General features: G+C 49.4%; 2 protein-coding genes across 2 annotated transcripts; one reads left to right on the plus strand and one right to left on the minus strand.

Moving 5' to 3' along the window:
• Window positions 1-5,502, plus strand: LOC125914021 (small integral membrane protein 15-like). Its single transcript, XM_049619124.1, has one exon. The coding sequence runs from the start codon at window positions 4,168-4,170 to the stop codon at window positions 4,381-4,383; it is 216 nt and encodes a 71-aa protein (XP_049475081.1). The 5' UTR covers window positions 1-4,167; the 3' UTR covers window positions 4,384-5,502.
• A 2,329-nt stretch (window positions 5,503-7,831) lies between these two features.
• LRRC75B (leucine rich repeat containing 75B) lies at window positions 7,832-19,993 on the minus strand. The gene is made up of 4 exons (XM_049619126.1): window positions 19,791-19,993; window positions 17,043-17,171; window positions 15,482-15,597; window positions 7,832-13,989 (listed from the first exon to the last, which is right to left on the minus strand). The coding sequence occupies exons 1-4, from the start codon at window positions 19,965-19,967 to the stop codon at window positions 13,464-13,466; spliced, it is 948 nt and encodes a 315-aa protein (XP_049475083.1). The 5' UTR covers window positions 19,968-19,993; the 3' UTR covers window positions 7,832-13,463.
• Window positions 19,994-20,378: the final 385 nt, after the last annotated feature.

A 20,378-nucleotide genomic window follows, 5' to 3' on the forward strand; every position in this document is an offset into this window, starting at 1 on the left:
ATCTGAAGCAGGCTCTGCGCTGATAGGATGACAGCAGCAAGCCCGACGTGGGTTCAGATGTGGGGCTCAAATCCACGAACTGCAAGATCATGACCTGAGCTGAAGTCAAGACGCTCAACTCACTGAACCACCCAGGTGCCCCCTTTTTAAAACTTTTTGTCCTCTTTTTGTTTTGCTTTTAGTCTTTTGTGTTACAGACTTTCATTAGCTTCCTGGCAATCATTGGTAGTCTGCTTATATTTATAGGTGGGATAGTAAGAAGATGTGCTTGTAAGGTGAGCTGATTGAATTTTTGGTAAATCCCCAGCCAGTGTCCCATCTTTAGGACTTTCCTCTTGGGCTCTGGTCAGGTGCCCCGGAGGAAACTTCCAGTCTCTTGTCAGGAGGCTTTACCTTGAACTGCTGACCTTGTGGGAGCTCAGTGAAGGAAGAGGGCTGGGGAGCTTCCGCATTCTAGTATGCCCAGAATTGGCATCCAGGTCAAGACTATTGTCTTCCAGATCTCTGGACAGGCTTCCTAGTCCAGAAATTTACACCCTCTAGAGAAAAAACTTCCAACTTTTTGCCAAGCTTAGGGAGGGACAGTCTCAAGATTGTGTGATGTCTGGATATTTAAGCACATTCTCTCTTAAAAAACATATATATATATATTTTTTTGAAAATATATTACTCTAAAAGGGGAAACTTCGCAAGAGAAAGAAGATGCAGAACAAAAAATGATGTCAGATAACTAGATCAAGATTTAAGGAATGGATTCTGGTTCTGACTACCTCCACTACCACTTCTCTCCAAGCCTCTGGTTTGTTATCTGTGCGAAGGGGAGGGTTTAAGATTCAGTTGGTGCATTGATGCTATCTCAGCTTCTGTGTTCACCTGCTGGGTATTCCATAAGCTTAAAATAAATAAACATGCAGTAATTTTTTTTCTGTCTCTGGCCAAATTGAGGTTAGTACCTGGATTTAGTCTTATGCCTGAAAATTAAAACTCAAATACCAAAGGAAAGCAATCCCTAAGAGAGGAAAAAAAGATGGGCTTACAGCCTTGTGGGAGTTTCTGGGCACTGGAACAGGGAAGGGGAACTGAAGTGGACCCTGCTACCTGGGTTGAGGAATCTGAGCTAAGAGTTCAGAGAGGTTGAGGCAACTCATGTTCATGAGACAGAACACCAGAGAGAAGAAAGCTGTACAGAGAACCCAGGAGATCTGTAGAAGGGCTCTTTAGAGTACTCAGAATACTGATCAGCATGAGAATAGGAGGAAAGTAACCAAGGCCAGGGAAAGAACCATCAAAAAGGATTATAACAGTGCCAGGCATTACACAAGGCTGAGAATTGTTCCTGTTCCCATCGACCAGATAAAAAATTCACAGAATATTGGGTAGACCATTGTTTGAAAATGTACCAAGGATTTTGTTTTAATCAGGTACAGTAAAGTGACAGACATGGAGATAACTGCCTTCAAAGAAGTTGATTACAATTCCCAAGAGATGGGAGAGTGCCATGCCATTCAGGATCACATGAAGAAACCTCAGGGTGGGTCAGAAGGGCAGTAGGAGTGAGGGGAGAGCATGCCTCAGACCATTTATTGTGGTTTCCATGGGACAAGGCAAGGTAGACAAGTTTGAGTAAGGCTTGGAATCTGTTAATTCAAATAAAATCAGAGGGTTCTTGGCTATAGGAACGGTCTCTAGTTGTCCATAACCTGGCCCTGGTGTGATTTAGGACAGGAAATACTGGTTTGGTGTATGATAATTAGGTAAAAGGTGTTTGGAGTTGATTAGTAAATTTGTATACGAAAGGCATGCTCTGCAGGTAAATTGTTTACTGTCTAGGACCTAACCGACTCTGGGAGGGCAGTCTCTAGGATTAGTAAGGCCCCAAGAGTCAAAGGATCATAAAAACAAACTTAAAAGCATTAAAAAAAAATATGTTTAAACAAAATTAGAGGCACCTGGGTGGCTCAGTTGGTTAAGTGTCCAACTCTTGGTTTTGGCTCAGGTCATGATCTCACAGCTTGTGAGTTTGAGGCCCGCATCTGGCTCTGCACTGACCACTCAGAGCCTGGAGCCTACTTCAGATACTGTGTCTCCCACTTTCTCTGCCCCTCACCTGCTCCTGCTCTGTCTCTCTCAAAAATAAATAATTAAAAAAAAAAAAAAAGATGTTTTCAGACCTACAAAGGCTGGGAACAAAATTCATCACGAGGAGACCTACTATACAAAATGTTAAAGGACATCCTTTGGGCATTAGGAAAATTATACCAGGTGGAAATCTGTATCTACACAAAGGAGTAAAGATTGTGTTATGGGGTTTGTAACATATGTAAAAGTAAAATTCATGACAATATTGGCAAAAAGGCCAAGAGGGGAGAAAGGAAAGCATACTATTGTAAGATTTTGTATATTAGAAGTGGTATATTACTTGAAGGTGCACTGATAATTTAAAGATGCATAATATAAACTTCAAGCAACTCTGAAAACAAAACAACACTCAAATGTCCATCAGCTGATGAACAGATAAGCAAAATGGTACATCCATACAATGGAATATTATTTAACCATAAAAAGAAATGAATTACTCATACATGCTACAACATGGATGCATTTTGCAAACATGCTGAGTGAAAGAAGCCAGGCAAAAAAGGCCATGTATGATTTCATATATATGAAATTCAGTCCGGAATAGGCAAATTCATAGAGACAAAGCAGATTAGTGGTGCCAGAGACTGGGGAAGGGAGAATAGGGAGTGCTTGCTTAATGGCTATGGGGTTTCTTTTGGGGGGTAATGAAAACATTCTGCAATTAGTGATGATGGTTTCACAACATGGAGAATGTACTATAAGTCACTGAATTGTACACTTTAAGATGGTGGGGCACTTGACTGGCTCAGTTGGTAGAGCATGCAACTCTTTATCTTGGGGTTGTGAGTTTGAGCCCCATGTTGGGTGTAGAGATTACTTAAAAATAAAATTTAAAAAAAATGGTTAAAATGGTTAATTTTATTTTATGTGAATGTTACCTCAATAAAAAAAAAAATAAAAAAAAAAAGAGGGATGCCTGGGTGGCTCAGTCTGTTAAGCACTCTGACTCTTGATTTGGGCTCAGGTCAATGGTTAAAATGGTTAATTTTATTTTATGTGAATGTTACCTCAATAAAAAACAAAAACAAAAAAACCAAAAAACAGAGGGGCGCCTGGGTGCCTCAGTCCGTTAAGCATTCTGACTCTTGATTTTGGCTCATGTCATGATCTCATGGTTTGTGAGCTCAAGCCCCACTCTCAGCCCAGAGCCTGCTGGGGATTCTCTCTCCCTCTCTCTCTACCCCTCCCCCATTCACGTGCATGTGCGCTCGATCTCAAAATAAATAAACTTAAAAAATAAAAGAGTTAAGCCAGTAGAGATTTATGATGGATTCATAAGTATTCTTTTAAAAAAGCCAGAAAAAGAGGAAGTGAGGAAAAAAGAACAGATGGGACAAATAGAAAATAAATAGCAAGATGATAGGCCATCAGTAATGGCCTACTGAGGGTTCTGAGCCCATGGTCCCGGCTGTGATGTAGGGGAGGCTGGTGGCAGCCACCACAGTGGTTTTGCCCTGTCCCCTGAAGAGGCAGCCATGGTGTGGGTGGACCAAGGTGTGGTGGAGGCTGGGGGGCAGGTGAACTTGGCCCCCGAGGCTGGTGGGGCCGGTAGGGAAGGATGAATGAGCAAGGGGAAAAACAAGGATGGAGGAGACATGCTGATGGTGGTGAAATACCATTTGGAGCTGCGTGCATTTGGAGATTAAGGCTGGTGGACACTTTACAGAAGGAAGAAGATACAGGACTTAAACCTTGTCTCACAAGTGTATGGTAGAGGTAAAGAAGACAAACAAGCAAGGGTCATCTGAAATTGAAATTAGCTCACTAATAATCTCAAAGTTGGAGATCACTACTCAAGCACAAGACCTTTACAAAGATGGTTGGGGCACCTGGGTGTCTCAGTAGGTTAAACATCTGACTTTTGATTTCAGCTCAGGTCATGATCTCAAGGTTCATGGGTTGGAAATCTAAGCATGGAAGCTGCTTGAGATTCTCTCTCTCCCTCTCTCCCTGCTCCTCCCCTGCTTGTGCGCATTCTCTCTCTCAACATAAAGAAATAAACTTAAAACAAACAAACAAACAAAAACTATGAAGATGGTTGATATAAAGGCCTGGGCTGAGTATGTTGTGGATTGGGCTGCAAAAGACCCGTTTGGTTTCCTTACAACAGTTATTTTGGCCGTTACACCATTGTTTCTAGTAAATGCCATAGTGTCCCAGAAATTGGTCAAGATGATTGAGGCCAGGGAAAAGGACCAAAAGAAGGAACAAAAATGTCAAGAAAATATTGCAAAAGCTAAATAACTGCATAAGCACTTAAGGAATGAACAGGCTGTACAACCAGAGGTAAATCGTTTGGAAAATTATGCAGTTTTGGAAGGACCCACTGAGGTGTCTTTTCTGTTTTTCAGGACAGTAATTTGTAGTAAAGTCTGAGCACATGGAAGAATCATGTTAGTTATGACTTCTACTGCAGCAACTTTTAGGCTTTGGTGTAGAAGTCTGTTGATGGTTATTGTAAATTGGCATTTATTATGCTATAAATTCTTTATAACTGACTTAGTCATTTGCCATTTTGCAGTTTATGTACTGTAATGAAAGCATCCTGTGGAAAATAATGACCCTACATTATGAACTCTATTCAAATAATGGCTTAGAACAGGGTCCTGTTGTGGACGAAGGAAATTAAGAACTTAAAAATCAGAATTATCCTGATGTAGAAAGTGTGCTTTGGCTTTTAAGCCTTTTAAGACATATAGTATATTAATTATTATATCTTTTATCATTATCGCTTATTTCTTGGAATAGAATCATTTCTGGCTTTTTCAAAGCCAAATATTAACCAATGACTATTTCTGTGTTCTGCATTTTTCTCATTTTAGCCTTTGAGATAATTATCAGATATTCTGCATTTCTTAAAATCTAATTTTATAAAGAATTCTCATATTGACTATGAAGAATACCACCTACCAGATATAACCATGTTTGTACTTATGAACACTGCCATTTTCTTAGAGATGTCTTGTTGAGTAGAATAACACTATGACTTAAATGCTTGCAGTAAAAATGCCAAACCTTGTGGTACCTTGGAACCAGTTTATTCTTTCTTGTGCTAAGTAGAAATGTGAAGTAGTTAAAATGTCTTATCAGATAATTTGCTGATTAAATAAATGCCACTTTTGTGTTTTTTATTCTATTCTGTCTTACCTTATTTAGTAGTGATGTTCTATACTTTTTGATCCAATAGATTCATGGTAAAAATTAAAATTTCAAATTTCTTGTATGGAAGTCTTAAAAAGTAATAAGTCATATTTCATAAGTGGTAAAGAAAGGTTTAACGTTTGGAAAAACTTTGTTCATCATACTAGTAATTGGGTGAAGAAGGTAAATTATGTCAAAATGAGAATGTGTTAAAATTAGCAATAAAGAGCTAAAGAATATTTCCTTCAGGTAACTAGTATAACTGGAACTTTTACTATTACACGTGGCTTTTATAAGTGCATAGTCTAAGAATTTTATTTGCTGTCAGTATATAATAGCTTATTCACATTTTCCTCACCTCTGATAATGAATTATAAGTTACAAAAAAATTGTTCAACAGCTTTAATTTAAAAATAAAACTAGAGGGGCGCCTGGGTGGCTCAGTCGGTTAAGCGTCCGACTTCAGCTCAGGTCACGATCTCGCGGTCCGTGAGTTCGAGCCCCGCGTCGGGCTCTGGGCTGAGGGCTCAGAGCCTGGAGCCTGTTTCCGATTCTGTGTCTCCCTCTCTCTCTGCCCCTCCCCCGTTCATGCTGTCTCTCTCTGTCTCAAAAAAAATAAATAAACGTTAAAAAAAATTTTTTTTAAATAAAAAAATAAATAAAACTAGATATTGAAATAAATTTGATACTTTTTCATAAAGGGAAAAAAATAATGGCCTATCAATTACCACACTAACCATATCAATAGTCACATTAAATGTAATTAGTAATCACATTTAGTAATCACATTAAATGTAAATGGTATAAACATTCCCATTTAAAAGCAGAGATTGTCAGATTTGATTTAAAATAGCAGTACCCAGGATGCCTGTGTGGCTCAGTTGGTTGAGTGTCTGACTCTTGATTTCAGCTCAGGTCATGATTCCCAGGGTCATGGGGTCAAGCCCTGGGTCAGACTCTGCACTGAGCATGCAACCTGCTTAAGAGTCTCTCTCTTTCTCTCTCTCTCTTTCTCTCTCTCCCCAGCTCATGCTCTCTCTCTCTAAAAAATAAAAATAAAATAAAAATATATGTATATAAAAAAATAAACAATTTTAAAAAGCAAGACCCAATTGCATGTACCTGTAAGAAACACACTTTATTTATTTTTTTTTTTGAAACACGCTTTAAATATAAAGACACAAATGGTTAAAAGTAAAAGGATGGGAAAAGATAATACCCTTTCTAATAACTAATCAAAGGAAAGCTGGAGTAGCTATATCTATATTAATATTAGACAAATCGGTTTCAAAGCAAGAAATATGGGGGATAATGGTTATTTCACAATGATAATAAGGTCAGTTAGTCAAGGAACCATAATAATCTTAAACATTTATGCACCTAATAAAGCTTCAAAATACATGATGCAAAAAGTTCAACAAGAAATAGACACATACAATTACAGTCAGGGGTTTCAATTTCCCTCTCAATAGTTGATAGCTGAAGTAGACAGAAAACCAGCAAGGATATAGTAGTCAACTTGATTTTGATTAATGTTTATTTTTTAATTTTTTAAATGTTTCTTTTATTTATTTTGAGGAGAGAGTATGAATGAGGGAAGGGCGAGAGAGAGGGAGAGAGAATCCCACACTCAGCTCAGAGCCTGATTTGGGGCTCAATCCCACGACTGCAAGACCATGACCCCAGCCAATATCAAGAGTCGGATGCTTAATCCACTGAGCCACCCAACACCACTGTTGGGTTAATCACCCACTGATTAACACTTAATAGAACCACCCAACAAAAGCAGAATTCTCAAGTGCGCATTCTTCTCAAGTGCACACAGAACATTTACCAGAATTCAAAAGGCTTCAAAACCATGCTAACTACATTGACCACAACGAAATTAAGTTAGAAATCATTAACAGAAAGATCCTTGGAAAAATCTCTAAATATTTGAAAACAAAATAACACACAACCATGGATCAAAGAAGAAACCAAAAGAGAAATTAGTATTTTGAACTGACTTTTAAATGGAAACACTGAACATATCAGAAATTATGGGATGCCACAAAAACAGAACTTGGTGGCAGGGGGAGGGGTGTGATTTATAGCATTAAACATCTGTATTAGAAAAAAAGAGGGCATCTGGGTGCCTCGGTTGAATGTCCGATTTCAGTTTGGGTCACGATCTCATGGTTCAAGGGTTCAAGCCCATATCGGGCTTGCTGCTGTCATGCAGAGCCTGCTTTGGATCTTCTGTCCCCTCTCTATGCCCCTCTCCACTTGCTCTCTCTCTCTCTCTCTCTCTCTCTCTCTCTCAGAAAAATAAATAAATAAAACATTTTTAAAAAAAATTTTTTTCAACGTTTTTTATTTATTTTTGGGACAGAGAGAGACAGAGCATGAACGGGGGAGGGTCAGAGAGAGAGGGAGACACAGAATCGGAAACAGGCTCCAGGCTCCGAGCCATCAGCCCAGAGCCTGACGCGGGGCTCGAACTCACGGACCGCGAGATCGTGACCTGGCTGAAGTCGGACGCTTAACCGACTGCGCCACCCAGGCGCCCCTAAATAAAACATTTTTAAAAAAGGTCTCAGATCAATTATCTTAGCTATATTAACACCAGACAAGAAGATTCATTTAAGAATCTAGAAAAAGAAAAGCCAATAAAATCTAAAGGAAGCATAAGAAAGGAAATAAAGATCAAAATGGATGTCAGTGAAATAGAAAACAAAAAAACCATAGAGAAAAATCAATGTAACCAAAAGATGATTCTTTAACAAGATCAATAAAATTGATAAACCTGTAGCCAGACTGATTAGGAAAGAAAAACAATAACAACAAAAAGACATGGGGGCGCCTGGGTGGCTCAGTCGGTTAAGCGTCTGACTTCAGCTCAGGTCATGATCTCGTGGTTCATGAGTTCGAGTCCTGCATCGGGCCCTGTGCTGACAGCTCAGAGCCTGGAGCCTGCTTCAGATTCTGTGCCTCTCTCTCTGCCTCCCTCCCCTGCTTGTGCTCTGTCTCTCTCTGTCTCTCAAAAATAAACATTTACCAATCTCAGGAATGAGAGAGGTGACTACTGCAGATTCCACAGATACTGAAAGGAAATATTATGAAAAGTTTTATGCCAACAAATTTAACAACTTGGATGAAATGGACAAATTCCTTAAAAGACCCAACATACTAATGCTTACTCAAGATGTAACTAATTTGAATAGTCCTATTTCGGTTAAGGAAACTGGTATTGTAACTGGAAACCTTCTACAAAAAAACCTCAGGCCCATGTCCCTTCACTGAGGAATTCTACCAAATATGTAAGAAAGAAATAATATCAATTCTCCACAAACTCTTCCTAAAAAAGTAGAGAAGGGAATAGTTTCTCAACTCATTCTATGAGCAGGGTACCAACATTACCCTAATAAGGAAAACCAGGCAGGCAATCATATTACAAGAAAAGAAAACCACACTGAGATACCACTACACAAGAGAAAAGGAAATATATGTTCATGCAAAACCTTGTACATGAATATTCATAGCAGCTTCATTTGTTAGAGCTAAAAACTGGAAGCCCAAATATCCATCGACAGGGGAATGAATGGTGGTATGTGCATCCAGTAAGATACTACTCAACAATTAAGAGGAACTACTGATGTAGGCAACATCATGGAAGTCTCAAAATAATTATGCTGAGTGAAAGAAGTCATATAAAAGAATACACCCCATATTCTTCCATATATCTAAAACTGTAGGGGTACCTGGCTCAGTTGGAAAGGCAGTCGACTTTTGATCTCACGGTCATGAGTTCGAGCCCCATGTTGGGTGTAGAGATTACTAAAAGAATACATAAACTTAGGGGCGCCTGGGTGGCGCAGTCGGTTAAGCGTCCGACTTCAGCCAGGTCACGATCTCGCGGTCCGTGAGTTCGAGCCCCGCGTCAGGCTCTGGGCTGATGGCTCGGAGCCTGGAGCCTGTTTCCGATTCTGTGTCTCCCTCTCTCTCTGCCTCTCCCCCGTTCATGCTCTGTCTCTCTCTGTCCCAAAAATAAATAAAAAACGTTGAAAAAAAAAATTTAAAAAAGAATACATAAACTTAAAAAAAAAAAAAACTCTAGAAAATGCAAACTAATGTGAAAGGACAGCAAGCAGATCAAGGCCCCCCTGCTTAGGGAAGGGGGTGGACAAGGAGGGGCAGGAGGGATACATTACCAAGGGGCAAGGAAACTTTTGGAAATGACAGATATCTTTACTGTCTTGATTGTGGTGGTGGTTTCATGAAGTCAAAATATACTATAGTGTACACTTTAAATTGTAACATTTGTTATGTCTATTATATTTCAATGGTACTACAATGAAGAATTATTTTTAAAAATGATACAATTTATTTTTTATTTTTTAATTTTTTTTAAGTTTATTCATTTTGAGAGAGGGAGAGTGGGGAAGGGGCAGGGAGAGAGGGAAAGAGAGAATCCCAAGCAAGCTCCTCACTGTTAGTGCCTTGCCGGATGCAGGGCTTGAACTCACAAACAATGAGATCATGACCTGAGCTGACATCAAGAGCCGGACACTTAACCGACTGAGCCACCCAGGTGCTCCAAAAATGATACAATTTTTAAAAATTAAGGGGCGCCTGGGTGGCTCAGTCGGTTGGACGTCCGACTTCAGCTCAGGTCCTGATCTCATGGTCCAGTTCGAGCCCTATGTCGGGCTCTGTGCTGACAGCTCAGAGCTTGGAGCCTGCTTCAGGTTCTGTGTTTCCCTCTCTCTCTGCCCTTCCCCACTTGCACTCTGTCTCTTTCAAAAATAAACATTAAAAAAAATTGAAGATGTGCCTGGTGGCTCAGTCAGTTAAGCGTCCAACTCTTGATTTCAGCTCAGGTCATGATCTCATAGTTTTTGAGTTCAAGCCCTGCACAGGTATCTTTTCTACATGTTTCCTTTTGATTCTCTTAACATCCTGGCAAGGCAGGTTTAGGTTTGAGGAGGCTGATGCCCAGAGAGGTGAAGGCAGCTGGAGTTGTCCCAGACTGTCTGATGTGGGCATGGATCCCGCACCCCTGAGTATGAGGCTGGGCTTCACTTGGTCTGATGAGTACTTCTGAACCCACTCCCCATTTGTCCCTTTCAATCCTGGAAGAGGGCAAAGCCTGGATCCTCACTGTTCCCCTCCCCACTCCTCAATTTTGTATACGAGGCAACAGGCCCAGGGAGGTCCTGATTGGTCCTGCTTTAGGGGCAATGTGGCTGAGGGTCCCTCCCGCAGCAGGACGTCTGCCATCAGAGCGCTGTGATGGTCTCCTGTATCGAATGGTGTCTTTGGCAGAGGCTTGCTCAAGAGTTCCAGTGAATCCTCAGCCCCCAGGCTGGCTGTGGGATAGGCAGCATCAGGCAGGGGGTAGCATCACAGACAATGTGGGCCTCCCCCTCACATCCCGGCTCCTCCGGTTTCTAGCTCTTTGACTTTGGACAGATCACTTAACCTGTCCCTGTATCAGTTTACTCACTCATAAGTATGAAGAGCATTAACGAAACGTAAAGCCATCAGAACAATACTTTGCCAACAGAAAGGCTACAGAAGTGCCCTCCAAATAAATGCATGGCTTTGGCTTTAGTCCCAAAGGTTTGGGCTCCTGCCATTTCCATTCTGAGAGCCCTGGGTGGAGGCCCCACTGATGCTGAAGAGTGCCTGCCCTGTGCCCCCCACGTAGCAGGCACTTTCCAAACCTTATATCATGCTCTCTCCGACAGGGCAAGGGGAGACTTGATATACCTGGTTCCCAAGATGAAGGAACGGACCCTGAGAGGATACCACCAGTGGGTGACAGAGCCAGAACCAGGCTGAGTCTGTCTGCCTCCAAGACTGGGGCTGGGCAAGGCCTACCTGCTTCCTCTTGGGTCTGGAACTCGGGCTGGAGCCCACCTGGCATGTCCTCTCTGCCCACCAAGCTTTGAGAGGCACAAGCCCCCTCCTCTTGGAGTGTACCTGCCTGTAGAGTAGCCCCACTGGTGGCTGTGAGGCCCTGACATGAGGGCACGTGAAGGGGTTGTGGATACCTGCCTGGCAACAAAGCCAACCCTCTTCTCTTGAGCTGTTTTGTGCTCTAGCTCAGCTATTGCATTGCGTGCCTCCGTCTGAGAGGCGGGGAGATTGAGACCAGCTGCCGCTGCCTGAATTCTCCCAGAGCTCGCCTAGTGACACCCGGCTCAGGTCCTCACACCATCCCGGTAGGAGTCTCTCCCGGCGGCAACGTTCAAGGTTTGTGGGCTGGATTTGGGCCAGTGGTGGGCAGGGAGTGAGGGGGGCAGGAGGGCAGGAGGGTCAGAGAGCTTGGCATTTCTCCAGCAAGGAGTCACAGGAGAATACTGCTGCCTGCCTGTGACGGACTTACAAGCCTGCCCAGTGCAAGGCTGGCTTCCCTATCCTTCTCCAAGCTGGCCCCTTTCATCTCCCACCCCACTTTGCCTTGCTCTGGGGAGCCTGACCCCCCTGTTCCAGAGTAAGAGCACAATGGGCAAGCCCGTGTCTTTAAAACAAGGAGGACTGACAGGGCCAGGACCCCAGGCTGGAGGGTTGAGAGCTGGAAGGTACTATGGACAGGCAGTCCTATTTACCCAAGGCAGGGAGAGAGGAGGCCCTGGCCAGGTCCCAACAGTAAGTCAGGAGCAGAGCTGGGCTGAACCTGGTGTTCTCCACACCCTTCCCACCACCTCCAGATAAAGGTTTCTCCAAAAGCAGCCAGACTGGCAGGGGCCTGCCCTTGGGGTGGGCAGGCAGCAGTAGAGAGGGAGCTCCTTTTCCTCCCCACCTCCTTCCTGGTCCTGGAACTCAGCACCTCCCTGTCTTCACCCTTCTTGGTCATCTCCTTTCTCACTCAAGGGGCTGTTGCATATCTAGCCAGCCTGGAATCCGTGCTGACTCATGGTCCCCTGTGGGCCCCACTGCGGAGGAGGGTTAGCTGGTGGGCCTGGGAGAGTCCTACCTTCTCTTTGGCCCAGAGGGCTTTTCTTTGCCTCCAGGTCTCTCCTCATCTGTGAGGATCCCCACTGCCCCAGACCTGACCTGGCTCTGCATGGGAGACTTAGGCTGCTGTCTTCCCCACTCTGGGCCTCAGTTTCCCCCCCAGACATGTTCAAATTCCTTCCTTGTCTTTGCCCTGTCCAACTCCGAGTTGGGCTGTACTCAGCTCTCCGTACAAGGCTGTGAGGCTGACCATGGCTTTAGGCTTCTGATCCAGAGCCTGCCCTGATGGTGCTTGTGGGGAGGGAAGATAGCCCCTTTCTGGGAGCAGACTACCCCTGGGAAGCCCTCGGAATGCTCCACCCCAAGTCCCCTGCTGCTGGATGTACCCACCCCCACGTCCTGCACGCTTTCTTGGAGTCCCCCAGAGGGGAGGACTGTGCACACGGGCCTCCAGGGCCTGGAGGGAACACACAAGCCCTTTGTCTCTGGTCTAAGGTATCTCCTAACCCCATGGAATTCCCCACTGACTCAGTACAGGGAGCCTGGGGGGGGGGGGGGGGGGGGGTCCTAGGGGGGGGGGGCAGCACTTGTCCATCTGTGGGAGATGAACCTTGCCTCCTGTCAGCACAGTCTTGTCCTCAGCCCAAGGGGCCCTCCCTGGTGGGGAGGTCAGCATCCTGGGCTCAGGCCCAAGATTGCTGTGGGGCTCCATTCTGAGCTTTGCCCCTCTGTGCCCTCCCAACTGCTCTTCTCCAAGCCCCACCCAGATGTGAAGGCGAGGTCCCTGGAGGCCTCCCCTAACTCCCCAGACCACAGATGGACCTGACCCTTACACCTTGGTGTCTTCTCAGGGAGTAATACCTGGGGTAAGTCAGTGAGAGCTTGGTCCCTCCCTTTCAGGTGTGCAGTGTCCCTGAGTCTTTGGCCACCCCTTTCCCCACCCCAGAAGCAAGCTGGCGCTCAGTGGCCCTGAGGTCCATGGTGCAGAAAGGCTGAGGCAGAGGGGGACATCACTGTTTACTGTGGGATCGGCACAGCAGGTTCTGGGCCCTCCTGCTGAGGGAAGTCTGAGACTCCATCCTGGGCTGACCATCTAGCCTCTAGTGAACGCATTCTCCTTCCATCCCCTTAATCCCAGGCTGAGTATTTACACTGGATTTCTGGGGACCTAGAAGGCCTCCATCATCCCCCATCCCATGTGCCACTGGCAGTCAGGTAGCAGCAGCCAGGGTGGTGGCAGGTCACCTCGTGCAGCAGGCCTGGGGCTCCGACCCTGGCTCGGCAGCTGCAGAGCCCCAGGTGGAGGCAGCAGAGGTGGCCCTGGCCTCACTACCCTCAGGCTCAAGGTCCAGGCCCTCATAGATGGTGGGGAGTGAGGTGCGCTGGCTCAGCCGCCGGCGTAGGCCGACCAGCAGGGGCTGGGGCAAGGAGGCCACGTCCACATTGTTGCCCAGGTCTACCCAGGCCAGCGCGGGGAACTTGGTGGAGTCCTTGACGGCCTCAGTGAGCTCACGGGCAGTGGCCCTCGTCAGCCTGTTGCCGTTGAGCAGGAGCTGGGTGAGGCGGGGCAGCGTCCAGAGGCTGGGTAGCAGCAGGCGCAGAAGCTCATCACTGAGCCCCGTGAAGCTCAGGTCCAGCACCGTGAGCCCGGCTCCCTGGTTTCCCAGGTAGCGCACAATGTGCTGCACATCCCGCGCTGACAGTGGAATCCCCGACAGGTTCACGGTCTCCCCAGCCAGCTGAGTCACCTGGAGGCTGCTCTTGAGGCTGTGGAAAGGTTGCAGGCAAAGATGGACTGAGCAAGGCCATGGCCTTGGCAGGTCCCTACTGGCTGTAGACAATGACCCATTGGGGCAGCCCTCAGTGGTGGCGGGGCCTGGGCCCTACAATCAGGCCAAGCTGGGATCAAACTGCTACTTTCTACGTGGATGGCCATGGGCAATTCTTGGAACCTCTCTGAGCCTCAGTCTCTCCTTTGGTGACAAGAGGGCCTGGCTGTTGTGAGGAATAAATATACGTGTTAAGGTTCCATGAGCTATTATTATTATAAAAACCTCCTGTGTGCCTGCATCACCACACCTGTTGTACCTATTATCTCACTTATTTTTATGCCAACCTAGTTGAGTAAGAATGATTATCCCATTCTGCAGAGGAGCAAATGATGCTCATAGAGGTGATAGGACTCTTCTATGCTCGCACACCACTAAGAGGGTACTGGGTCTTCAAATTAAGGTGCTCTGACTCCTGCCCTCACCTTTTTTCCCACGCCTCCTCTAAGGTCAATCCTTAGAGGGGTAAAGATAGACATTCCTATGAGGGTGATAGGGTATCCGTCTGTCCCCCGAGTCTTGAGGGCTAGAGAGGGGACAGGCCCAGGGTAGAAAGAGGGGAGGTGTTGGGAGGTGTGGGGGTGGGCAGGTGGAAGGTGAAGGGTGGTGAAGGGTTCCCTGTGTTCTAAGCTAGAAAAGAAATTTAGAGACTGAGGAGGGTCCTCCACCGCCCCTCGAACCTCCCTCTAGGTCTCTCCTGTCATTTGAACATGGACCACTAGGCAGATGGGTAGTGGGACCACCTTCAGGGCCCTTAACCACCACGGCAGGAAACAACCTCATGGGCTCTGGGCTCATCATGGACCACCAGGCTCAAGGAGGGGAAGGGTGGCAGAGGTGCGGCAGGGAGCAAGCAGGGGAGAGCACCAGCGCTGCTGGATGTCCGCAGCAGGTAACTAGGCTGAGTCTGGCCACAAAATGGTGATGGAGTGACTGGGAAGGGGACCCCATGGCAGAGCAGGCTACTAGGCTCACTGCGGAGGCCTCGGCTTCAGGCTGCCTGGCAAAGGCTTTTCAAAGAGCTGTAGGAACATGAGGGCAGAGTGTGGCCTCAGGCAAGCCATTTTGCCTCTCCCAACCTCAGTTTCCTTCCCTATAAAATGGGAATCATGACCCAGAATCTGCCTCCCTCACAGCCTGTGTGAGGATTCAGCTGACGCCTGCTACGCCTGCTGGGGTTATCTTGGTCCGGGTATGGTCCAGGCCCTGTGATAGGCCAGGGATTGAGAGGTGAGCGAAAAGCAGGAGGCAGGTCACACAGAGGGTGCAGTTTGGCTTGGGGGCATTCCACAGCTGTGATGCAGACAAGGGTGAGGGGGTCACAAGGTGGGGTTTCAGGCACCAGCCTCTTGCTGAGCTGCTTCTCCATGTCAGCCTAGGAAGGGACCCTAAGGGGCCACAAGGCAGGGCTGTGGCTGGGTTCCCCTTACCAGCTCTGGGTCTTCCTCTGGAGCAGGCTGGATCCTCGCTGCCGCTTGGAGTGAGGGGTGAGGTGGTAGATGAGCTGTCGGCAGATCTTGTCCGAGGACTTCCAGAGCTCATAGTCCTGTAAGGAGGCAGTGTTGTCAGGATGAGGCCAAGCCCCTCCCATGCCCCTCTGGGCCTTTGGGATCCAAGTGTGTGCTCCGGCACATGATTCATCATGGATCACTGAGCTGCCCACTAGCCTCCCCCTCCCACCCCCCACCCTGGCTGTGGCCTGGCACAGAGCCAGGGGAGGCTGCCCATTGGGAGCTGGACAGGCTGGTCTGAGGCCCGCAGTGCCCGGCGGGAGGATGCCTAGACAATGGGGCCTTGTTCCCTGTCCTCAGGCCCAAGGCCAGTGTCTCGGGCTATCAGCCGGCTCCCTGCCCACCCTCAGCGCTCCGGGGGGACTCGCCACAGGGGGAGGCAGGACCAGACCCCTCCAGGGAGCCCTGCTCCACTGACGCCACCCCCAGGGAATAGGAACAAGCCAGGTCAGCATGCTCTTCTTCCTCTCACTCTCCAAAACTAGACCGTGCCCGTGGGGCCTGGGTCTGGCTGCCAGGGCTGGGAGGGTCAATGTGTTACATCACCACCACCTGGCTCTCTTCTGGTCCTGAGTGGGCCCTCGTAGAGACCTAGCTTGGGGTGGAAAAACAGGGATGCTCTGCTTTCCACAAAGCTGGCACTGAGCACGCTCCACTACCCAGCACATTCTTTATCCTGTCCCTCTGTTAACAGAGCGTACACACAGTGGCAGCAAGCCCTGGCAGTCACTATGATAGCCCTAGGCTAGCCTCAGAATCCTTGGTGATGCCTGCATATAGATGTAGGAGTTCAGAGCTGGCAGGGCCCATAGTGGGCACTCTTGTTTTGCACAGGGATTCACTGGGCCTAAGGGATGGGGGCTGGTGGCTGTGTCAGGAGCGCAGGACCTTCAGTGCTTGTGGCAGGATGTAGAGTGGGGTTGGGAGCAGATGTGGTGGCATGGGAGGAGGGGTGATGGAGGCTGCCGGTGGCAGACACCAATTCAACATGAGGAAGGATTTGCTTATGGTTCACACTGCTATGGGAAGCAGTGAGCATTCATCCCCAAGTGTATCCATACAGGATGGGGACATGTGGACAGGGGTTCCAGCCTATGGTGGCTCTCTTCTGGCCCCAGGAATGCAGAGGCTTGGAGTTTGATTCCATCAGTGGATTTGTCAGAACATTCTATGTCCCACAGCATCCCCGTAAGACTTCCTGCCCGGGTCCCTGGTCCTGGCACACAGTGCTGCCACTCAGGAAGCAGGCCTATGCAACACACAGCTTTTCAGGTGTAGGAAAGCATAGCTCACCTGTGTTCCAGCTGCTTGCCAGCCTAATACACTGAAACTGCCATCAGGTCCCAGAGAGGGACATTGACCTGGTTAAGGCCTCAAAGCAAGCCAGTTGAGGACCGAGGCTCCTAGCCCCCAGCCCTGGGCATTCCTGGCCCCTGTCAGCCACACGGCCCAGCCTGAGGTCCATGCCTACTGGCCTCACCGTCTTGGGGCACTGCAGGTCACGGGCCAGGTTCACGAGCAGGTCATGGGAGATAGGGTCCACCAGATTGAGGAAGGCCACATTCCTATAGAGGATGTCGGTGAGGAGGGTCCCCTCGAGGCCCAGGTCCTGTGAGTGGTGAGGAGAATTGAGTGAGCCAGAAGTTGGGCTCTCCTTTTCCAGGCCCCCATCCAAGCTAGCCTCTCACATTGATTCCCCTCTGTCTGTCTCCTTCCCTGAGGCTTGCTGGAGTCTCTTCCCAGGTAGCGATGACCCAACTGTCCAGGAACACGTGGACCCTTTGGATGGGGAGAGTGCCAGTACATCCAGGGCTTCAGGGAGGTGATAAGTAGGTTCCAAAACCCTTAGACTGGTTCCCTGGAAGCGAAACATGGTACTGTGACACCTACCTCCTCTGGGGTTGGGCTTGTCTGGAGGGTTCTTTGGGGGATCCTCTGATGACCCCCAAATGCTGCTGTCCTCCAGCATTCTCTTTGGGCCCTTTGCCTCTTCTACCTATTTCCAAGCTCTCCTGAGTTGTGGCCACAACAAATGTTTGCTGACAGGTCCAGATCCTTTTGTGGGAATGGACCTCTCTTTCAGCTCAGTCAGATGTCCCAAAGGCAGCTTAGATTGGGTGTGTTCATCTCCTGCCCTGAAGCTGGCCTTGCCTCATATGACCCAGCTCAGTAAAGGGCGTCACCATCCCCATCTCCCCAGCGCTTGGGCAGGAGCCCAGAACCACCCCACCCTCTTCCCTCACCCCTCTCTGCCTAGCTCTCCCTCCCCACTGCTCGAAGAGGTGCAGGCCTCTCTCCCTAACAGCCTCCTCCTGGGCCCCTTGGCCTCCCAACACCTGTCTAGTCCCACCCTTGAGCTGCCAGAGCCAGATCCATGAACACACCCCTAAGCTTGACCCTTAACCCCTTTGGTGGAGACCAAATTCTCTTGATGTTGTATGACATTAGAGACTCATGCACAGCTTGGCATTCCCACCCTCCCCAACCCACCAGCCTCCTTGTCCAGGTTCCACGTCTCCCATCTCTCATAGAGACCTCACCATTGGGCCCCTGGTCTACCTATGCATTCCTGCCTTCAGTCCTTGGGCTTCTCTTCTTGTTATTCCCATAGGCCTGGTGAGTCCCTGAACATCTTTTCAAAGCATCCATACTGACAAGCCGATGGGGCAGGCATAGCCAGGAGGGGCCTTCAGACCCCGGGGCCCTCCTCAAGCCAGAGGGGCAGGTTCTGTGCACAAGCCCCCTGTGCACAGGATTCTAGGCCACGTGGGAATGCCATGACTGCAGAGTCCCTGTGGATTATGGGGCAGACCCCTGGGCCAGGAATCCTGACCTGAGACACAAGGGGGCAATTTAGCTGGTTTCCCAAGTTAAAAAAAAAAAAAAAAAAAAAAATGTCCTGCTGGTGCTTTAGGGCCCAGATGCCATCCCAAAGATCTGTGCCTCTGGATGGTCTAGCTGATTTGGTGCTGCTTTGCTGTTTGCATTTTAAACATCATTCAAGTCACAAATGCCAGCTAGGGAGGATCTAGAAGAGAGGGCTAGCTGGTAAGCCTGGGCTGACCCAGACAGGGCCCCAGACTACAGCCACAGCCCGCCTTCTGCTGGTCTGGACAGCTCCTCTTAAAGGGCCAGCCCCACCTTTCCAGCCCACTGGGCCCAGAGAAAGGAAACCCAGTGCAGAAGGAGTGAGGCTGGGAGACTAGAAGCTTCTGTCTTGACTGTCCCCTAATTTGCTCTGTGGCTCTAGGCTCACCACTGTTCTCCAAGCCTCAGTTTCCCATCTCTAATCATCCACCTGCAGGCCAAACACCTGCATGGCTAATTTCAGATTGCAGTACAGGGCAGCTGCGGTGGCAGTTGCTGCGGGAAATGGGGATGTGGCCAGAGAGGGAAGTGGTTTGCCCAGTGGTGATGCTGGGACCAGAACCCACGTCTTCTAGGGCACCCCAGGCTGGCTCAGGTACCCGGTGTGTGTGGGACCAGGGGTGCCCACGCCCAGCTCTCACCCTGTCCAGATGTGGTGTTGTGATGCACAGATGCCAGGTGTATGTACTCAATGAGTGTGAGCTGCCTGTTAGGATGGGTGATGTGAGTTGTAGCTCTGTCTGGGCTGCCATAGTGTCATGGTGAGGTTGCACGGCTGACCAGCTGGGCTATCAGTTCCCAGGTCCTCTCTCCAGGGTCCTATGCAGTTCCTTCCCCCCTCCCCCGCCCCCACCATGGAGGAGCCGGGAGCTGCCCTCTTCCCATTCATTGCCCCTCAGTACAAGATGTCGTCCCCCTCCCACCATCCCCTTGCCACTCCTTTCCTGCCAAGGCATGAATCTGTGTTCTTAGCTCCGGGCTTGGGGGCACCCTCAATACACACACAACTGAACTCTCAAACCCCAGAAAGGTGGACACCGTCGCGGCCCTCTCTTCCACGCTCACACCACACCACACCACCCCACCCCACCCCACCCCACCCCCGGAGCCTCACTCGTCCTCACTCTAGCCGATTGCTTTCCCTCCCTCGCCCTCTCGCCCAGACAGGACTCCCAGCCTCCTCAGCCAGTCGTATGCTCCCCTCGGAACCCTCCCGGCCCGTGCGCCCGTCCGGGGCCAGCCCTGCCTCACGTGCCCGGGGCCAACTCCGCAGCACCTCCCGGCCCCTTCCAGGCCCGCAGCCTGCAGCTCTGGCCCCTCCCCGGCCTCCAGCCCCGGGCCGACCCGCTCCTTCTCTCGCCTGGCGCAGGAGGCGCAGCAGCTGCCGCGCGCGCTCGGGCCGCCGCTCGCGGAGCGTGGACTGGATCTCGCGGAGCCAGCGCACCCGGCGCTCATAGGGCGCGGGCCCGCACCCCGCCGCCGCCCCGGCTTCCGAGGCCGCCTCGGGTCCGGTCCGCCGACCCAGCCGCGCCCCCATGGCCGCTGCGCTGCCGGCGCGGAGCGGGAGGCAGTCCGGTCGTCGGCGCCCCGCCCCCGGCCCCAACCCCCCGCCCCGCCCCGCCCGGCCCGGGCTGCATTGGGTGGGGAGCGCAGGGTCCGAGGTTGCGCGCCCGGGCGGGGCCGCAGCGGAGGAGGAGGGCGGGGTTGCTGCTGGGGCCCCCAGAGCTCCCAAACCCTCGGTTTGGGAGGTCTGGCCAGTGGAGTCCCGGGCCCGCGCTAGACCGGGCTCTGGAGCTCTGTCGTCTGGGCCTGGAGTCGTTTGGGGAAGCACTGAGCAGGGGCCGGGCGAGGTGGCGCTTGGCTAGTGGCCTCCATGCTGACTGTGGAGCAGTTGCTTTGGTGGTGCAGAGCGCTGGACTCCGAGTCGGGGAGGGGTGTGTGTGGGGTG

The sequence above is a fragment of the Panthera uncia genome (genome assembly GCF_023721935.1).
Source record: "Panthera uncia isolate 11264 chromosome D3 unlocalized genomic scaffold, Puncia_PCG_1.0 HiC_scaffold_8, whole genome shotgun sequence".
Lineage (NCBI taxonomy): Eukaryota > Metazoa > Chordata > Mammalia > Carnivora > Felidae > Panthera > Panthera uncia.

Excerpts from the sequence above, each read along its gene's own strand:
- LOC125914021 (XM_049619124.1), top strand. The coding sequence starts at position 4,168 with ATGAAGATGGTTGATATAAAGGCCTGGGCTGAGTATGTTGTGGATTGG.
- LRRC75B (XM_049619126.1), bottom strand. The coding sequence starts at position 19,967 with ATGGGGGCGCGGCTGGGTCGGCGGACCGGACCCGAGGCGGCCTCGGAA. Across the intron at positions 17,172-19,790 it reads TGCTGCGCCTCCTGCGCCAG|GACCTGGGCCTCGAGGGGAC; the intron begins GCGAGAGAAGGA and ends CACCACTCACAG. Across the intron at positions 13,990-15,481 it reads CAGAGGAAGACCCAGAGCTG|CCTCAAGAGCAGCCTCCAGG; the intron begins GTAAGGGGAACC and ends ACCTTTCCACAG.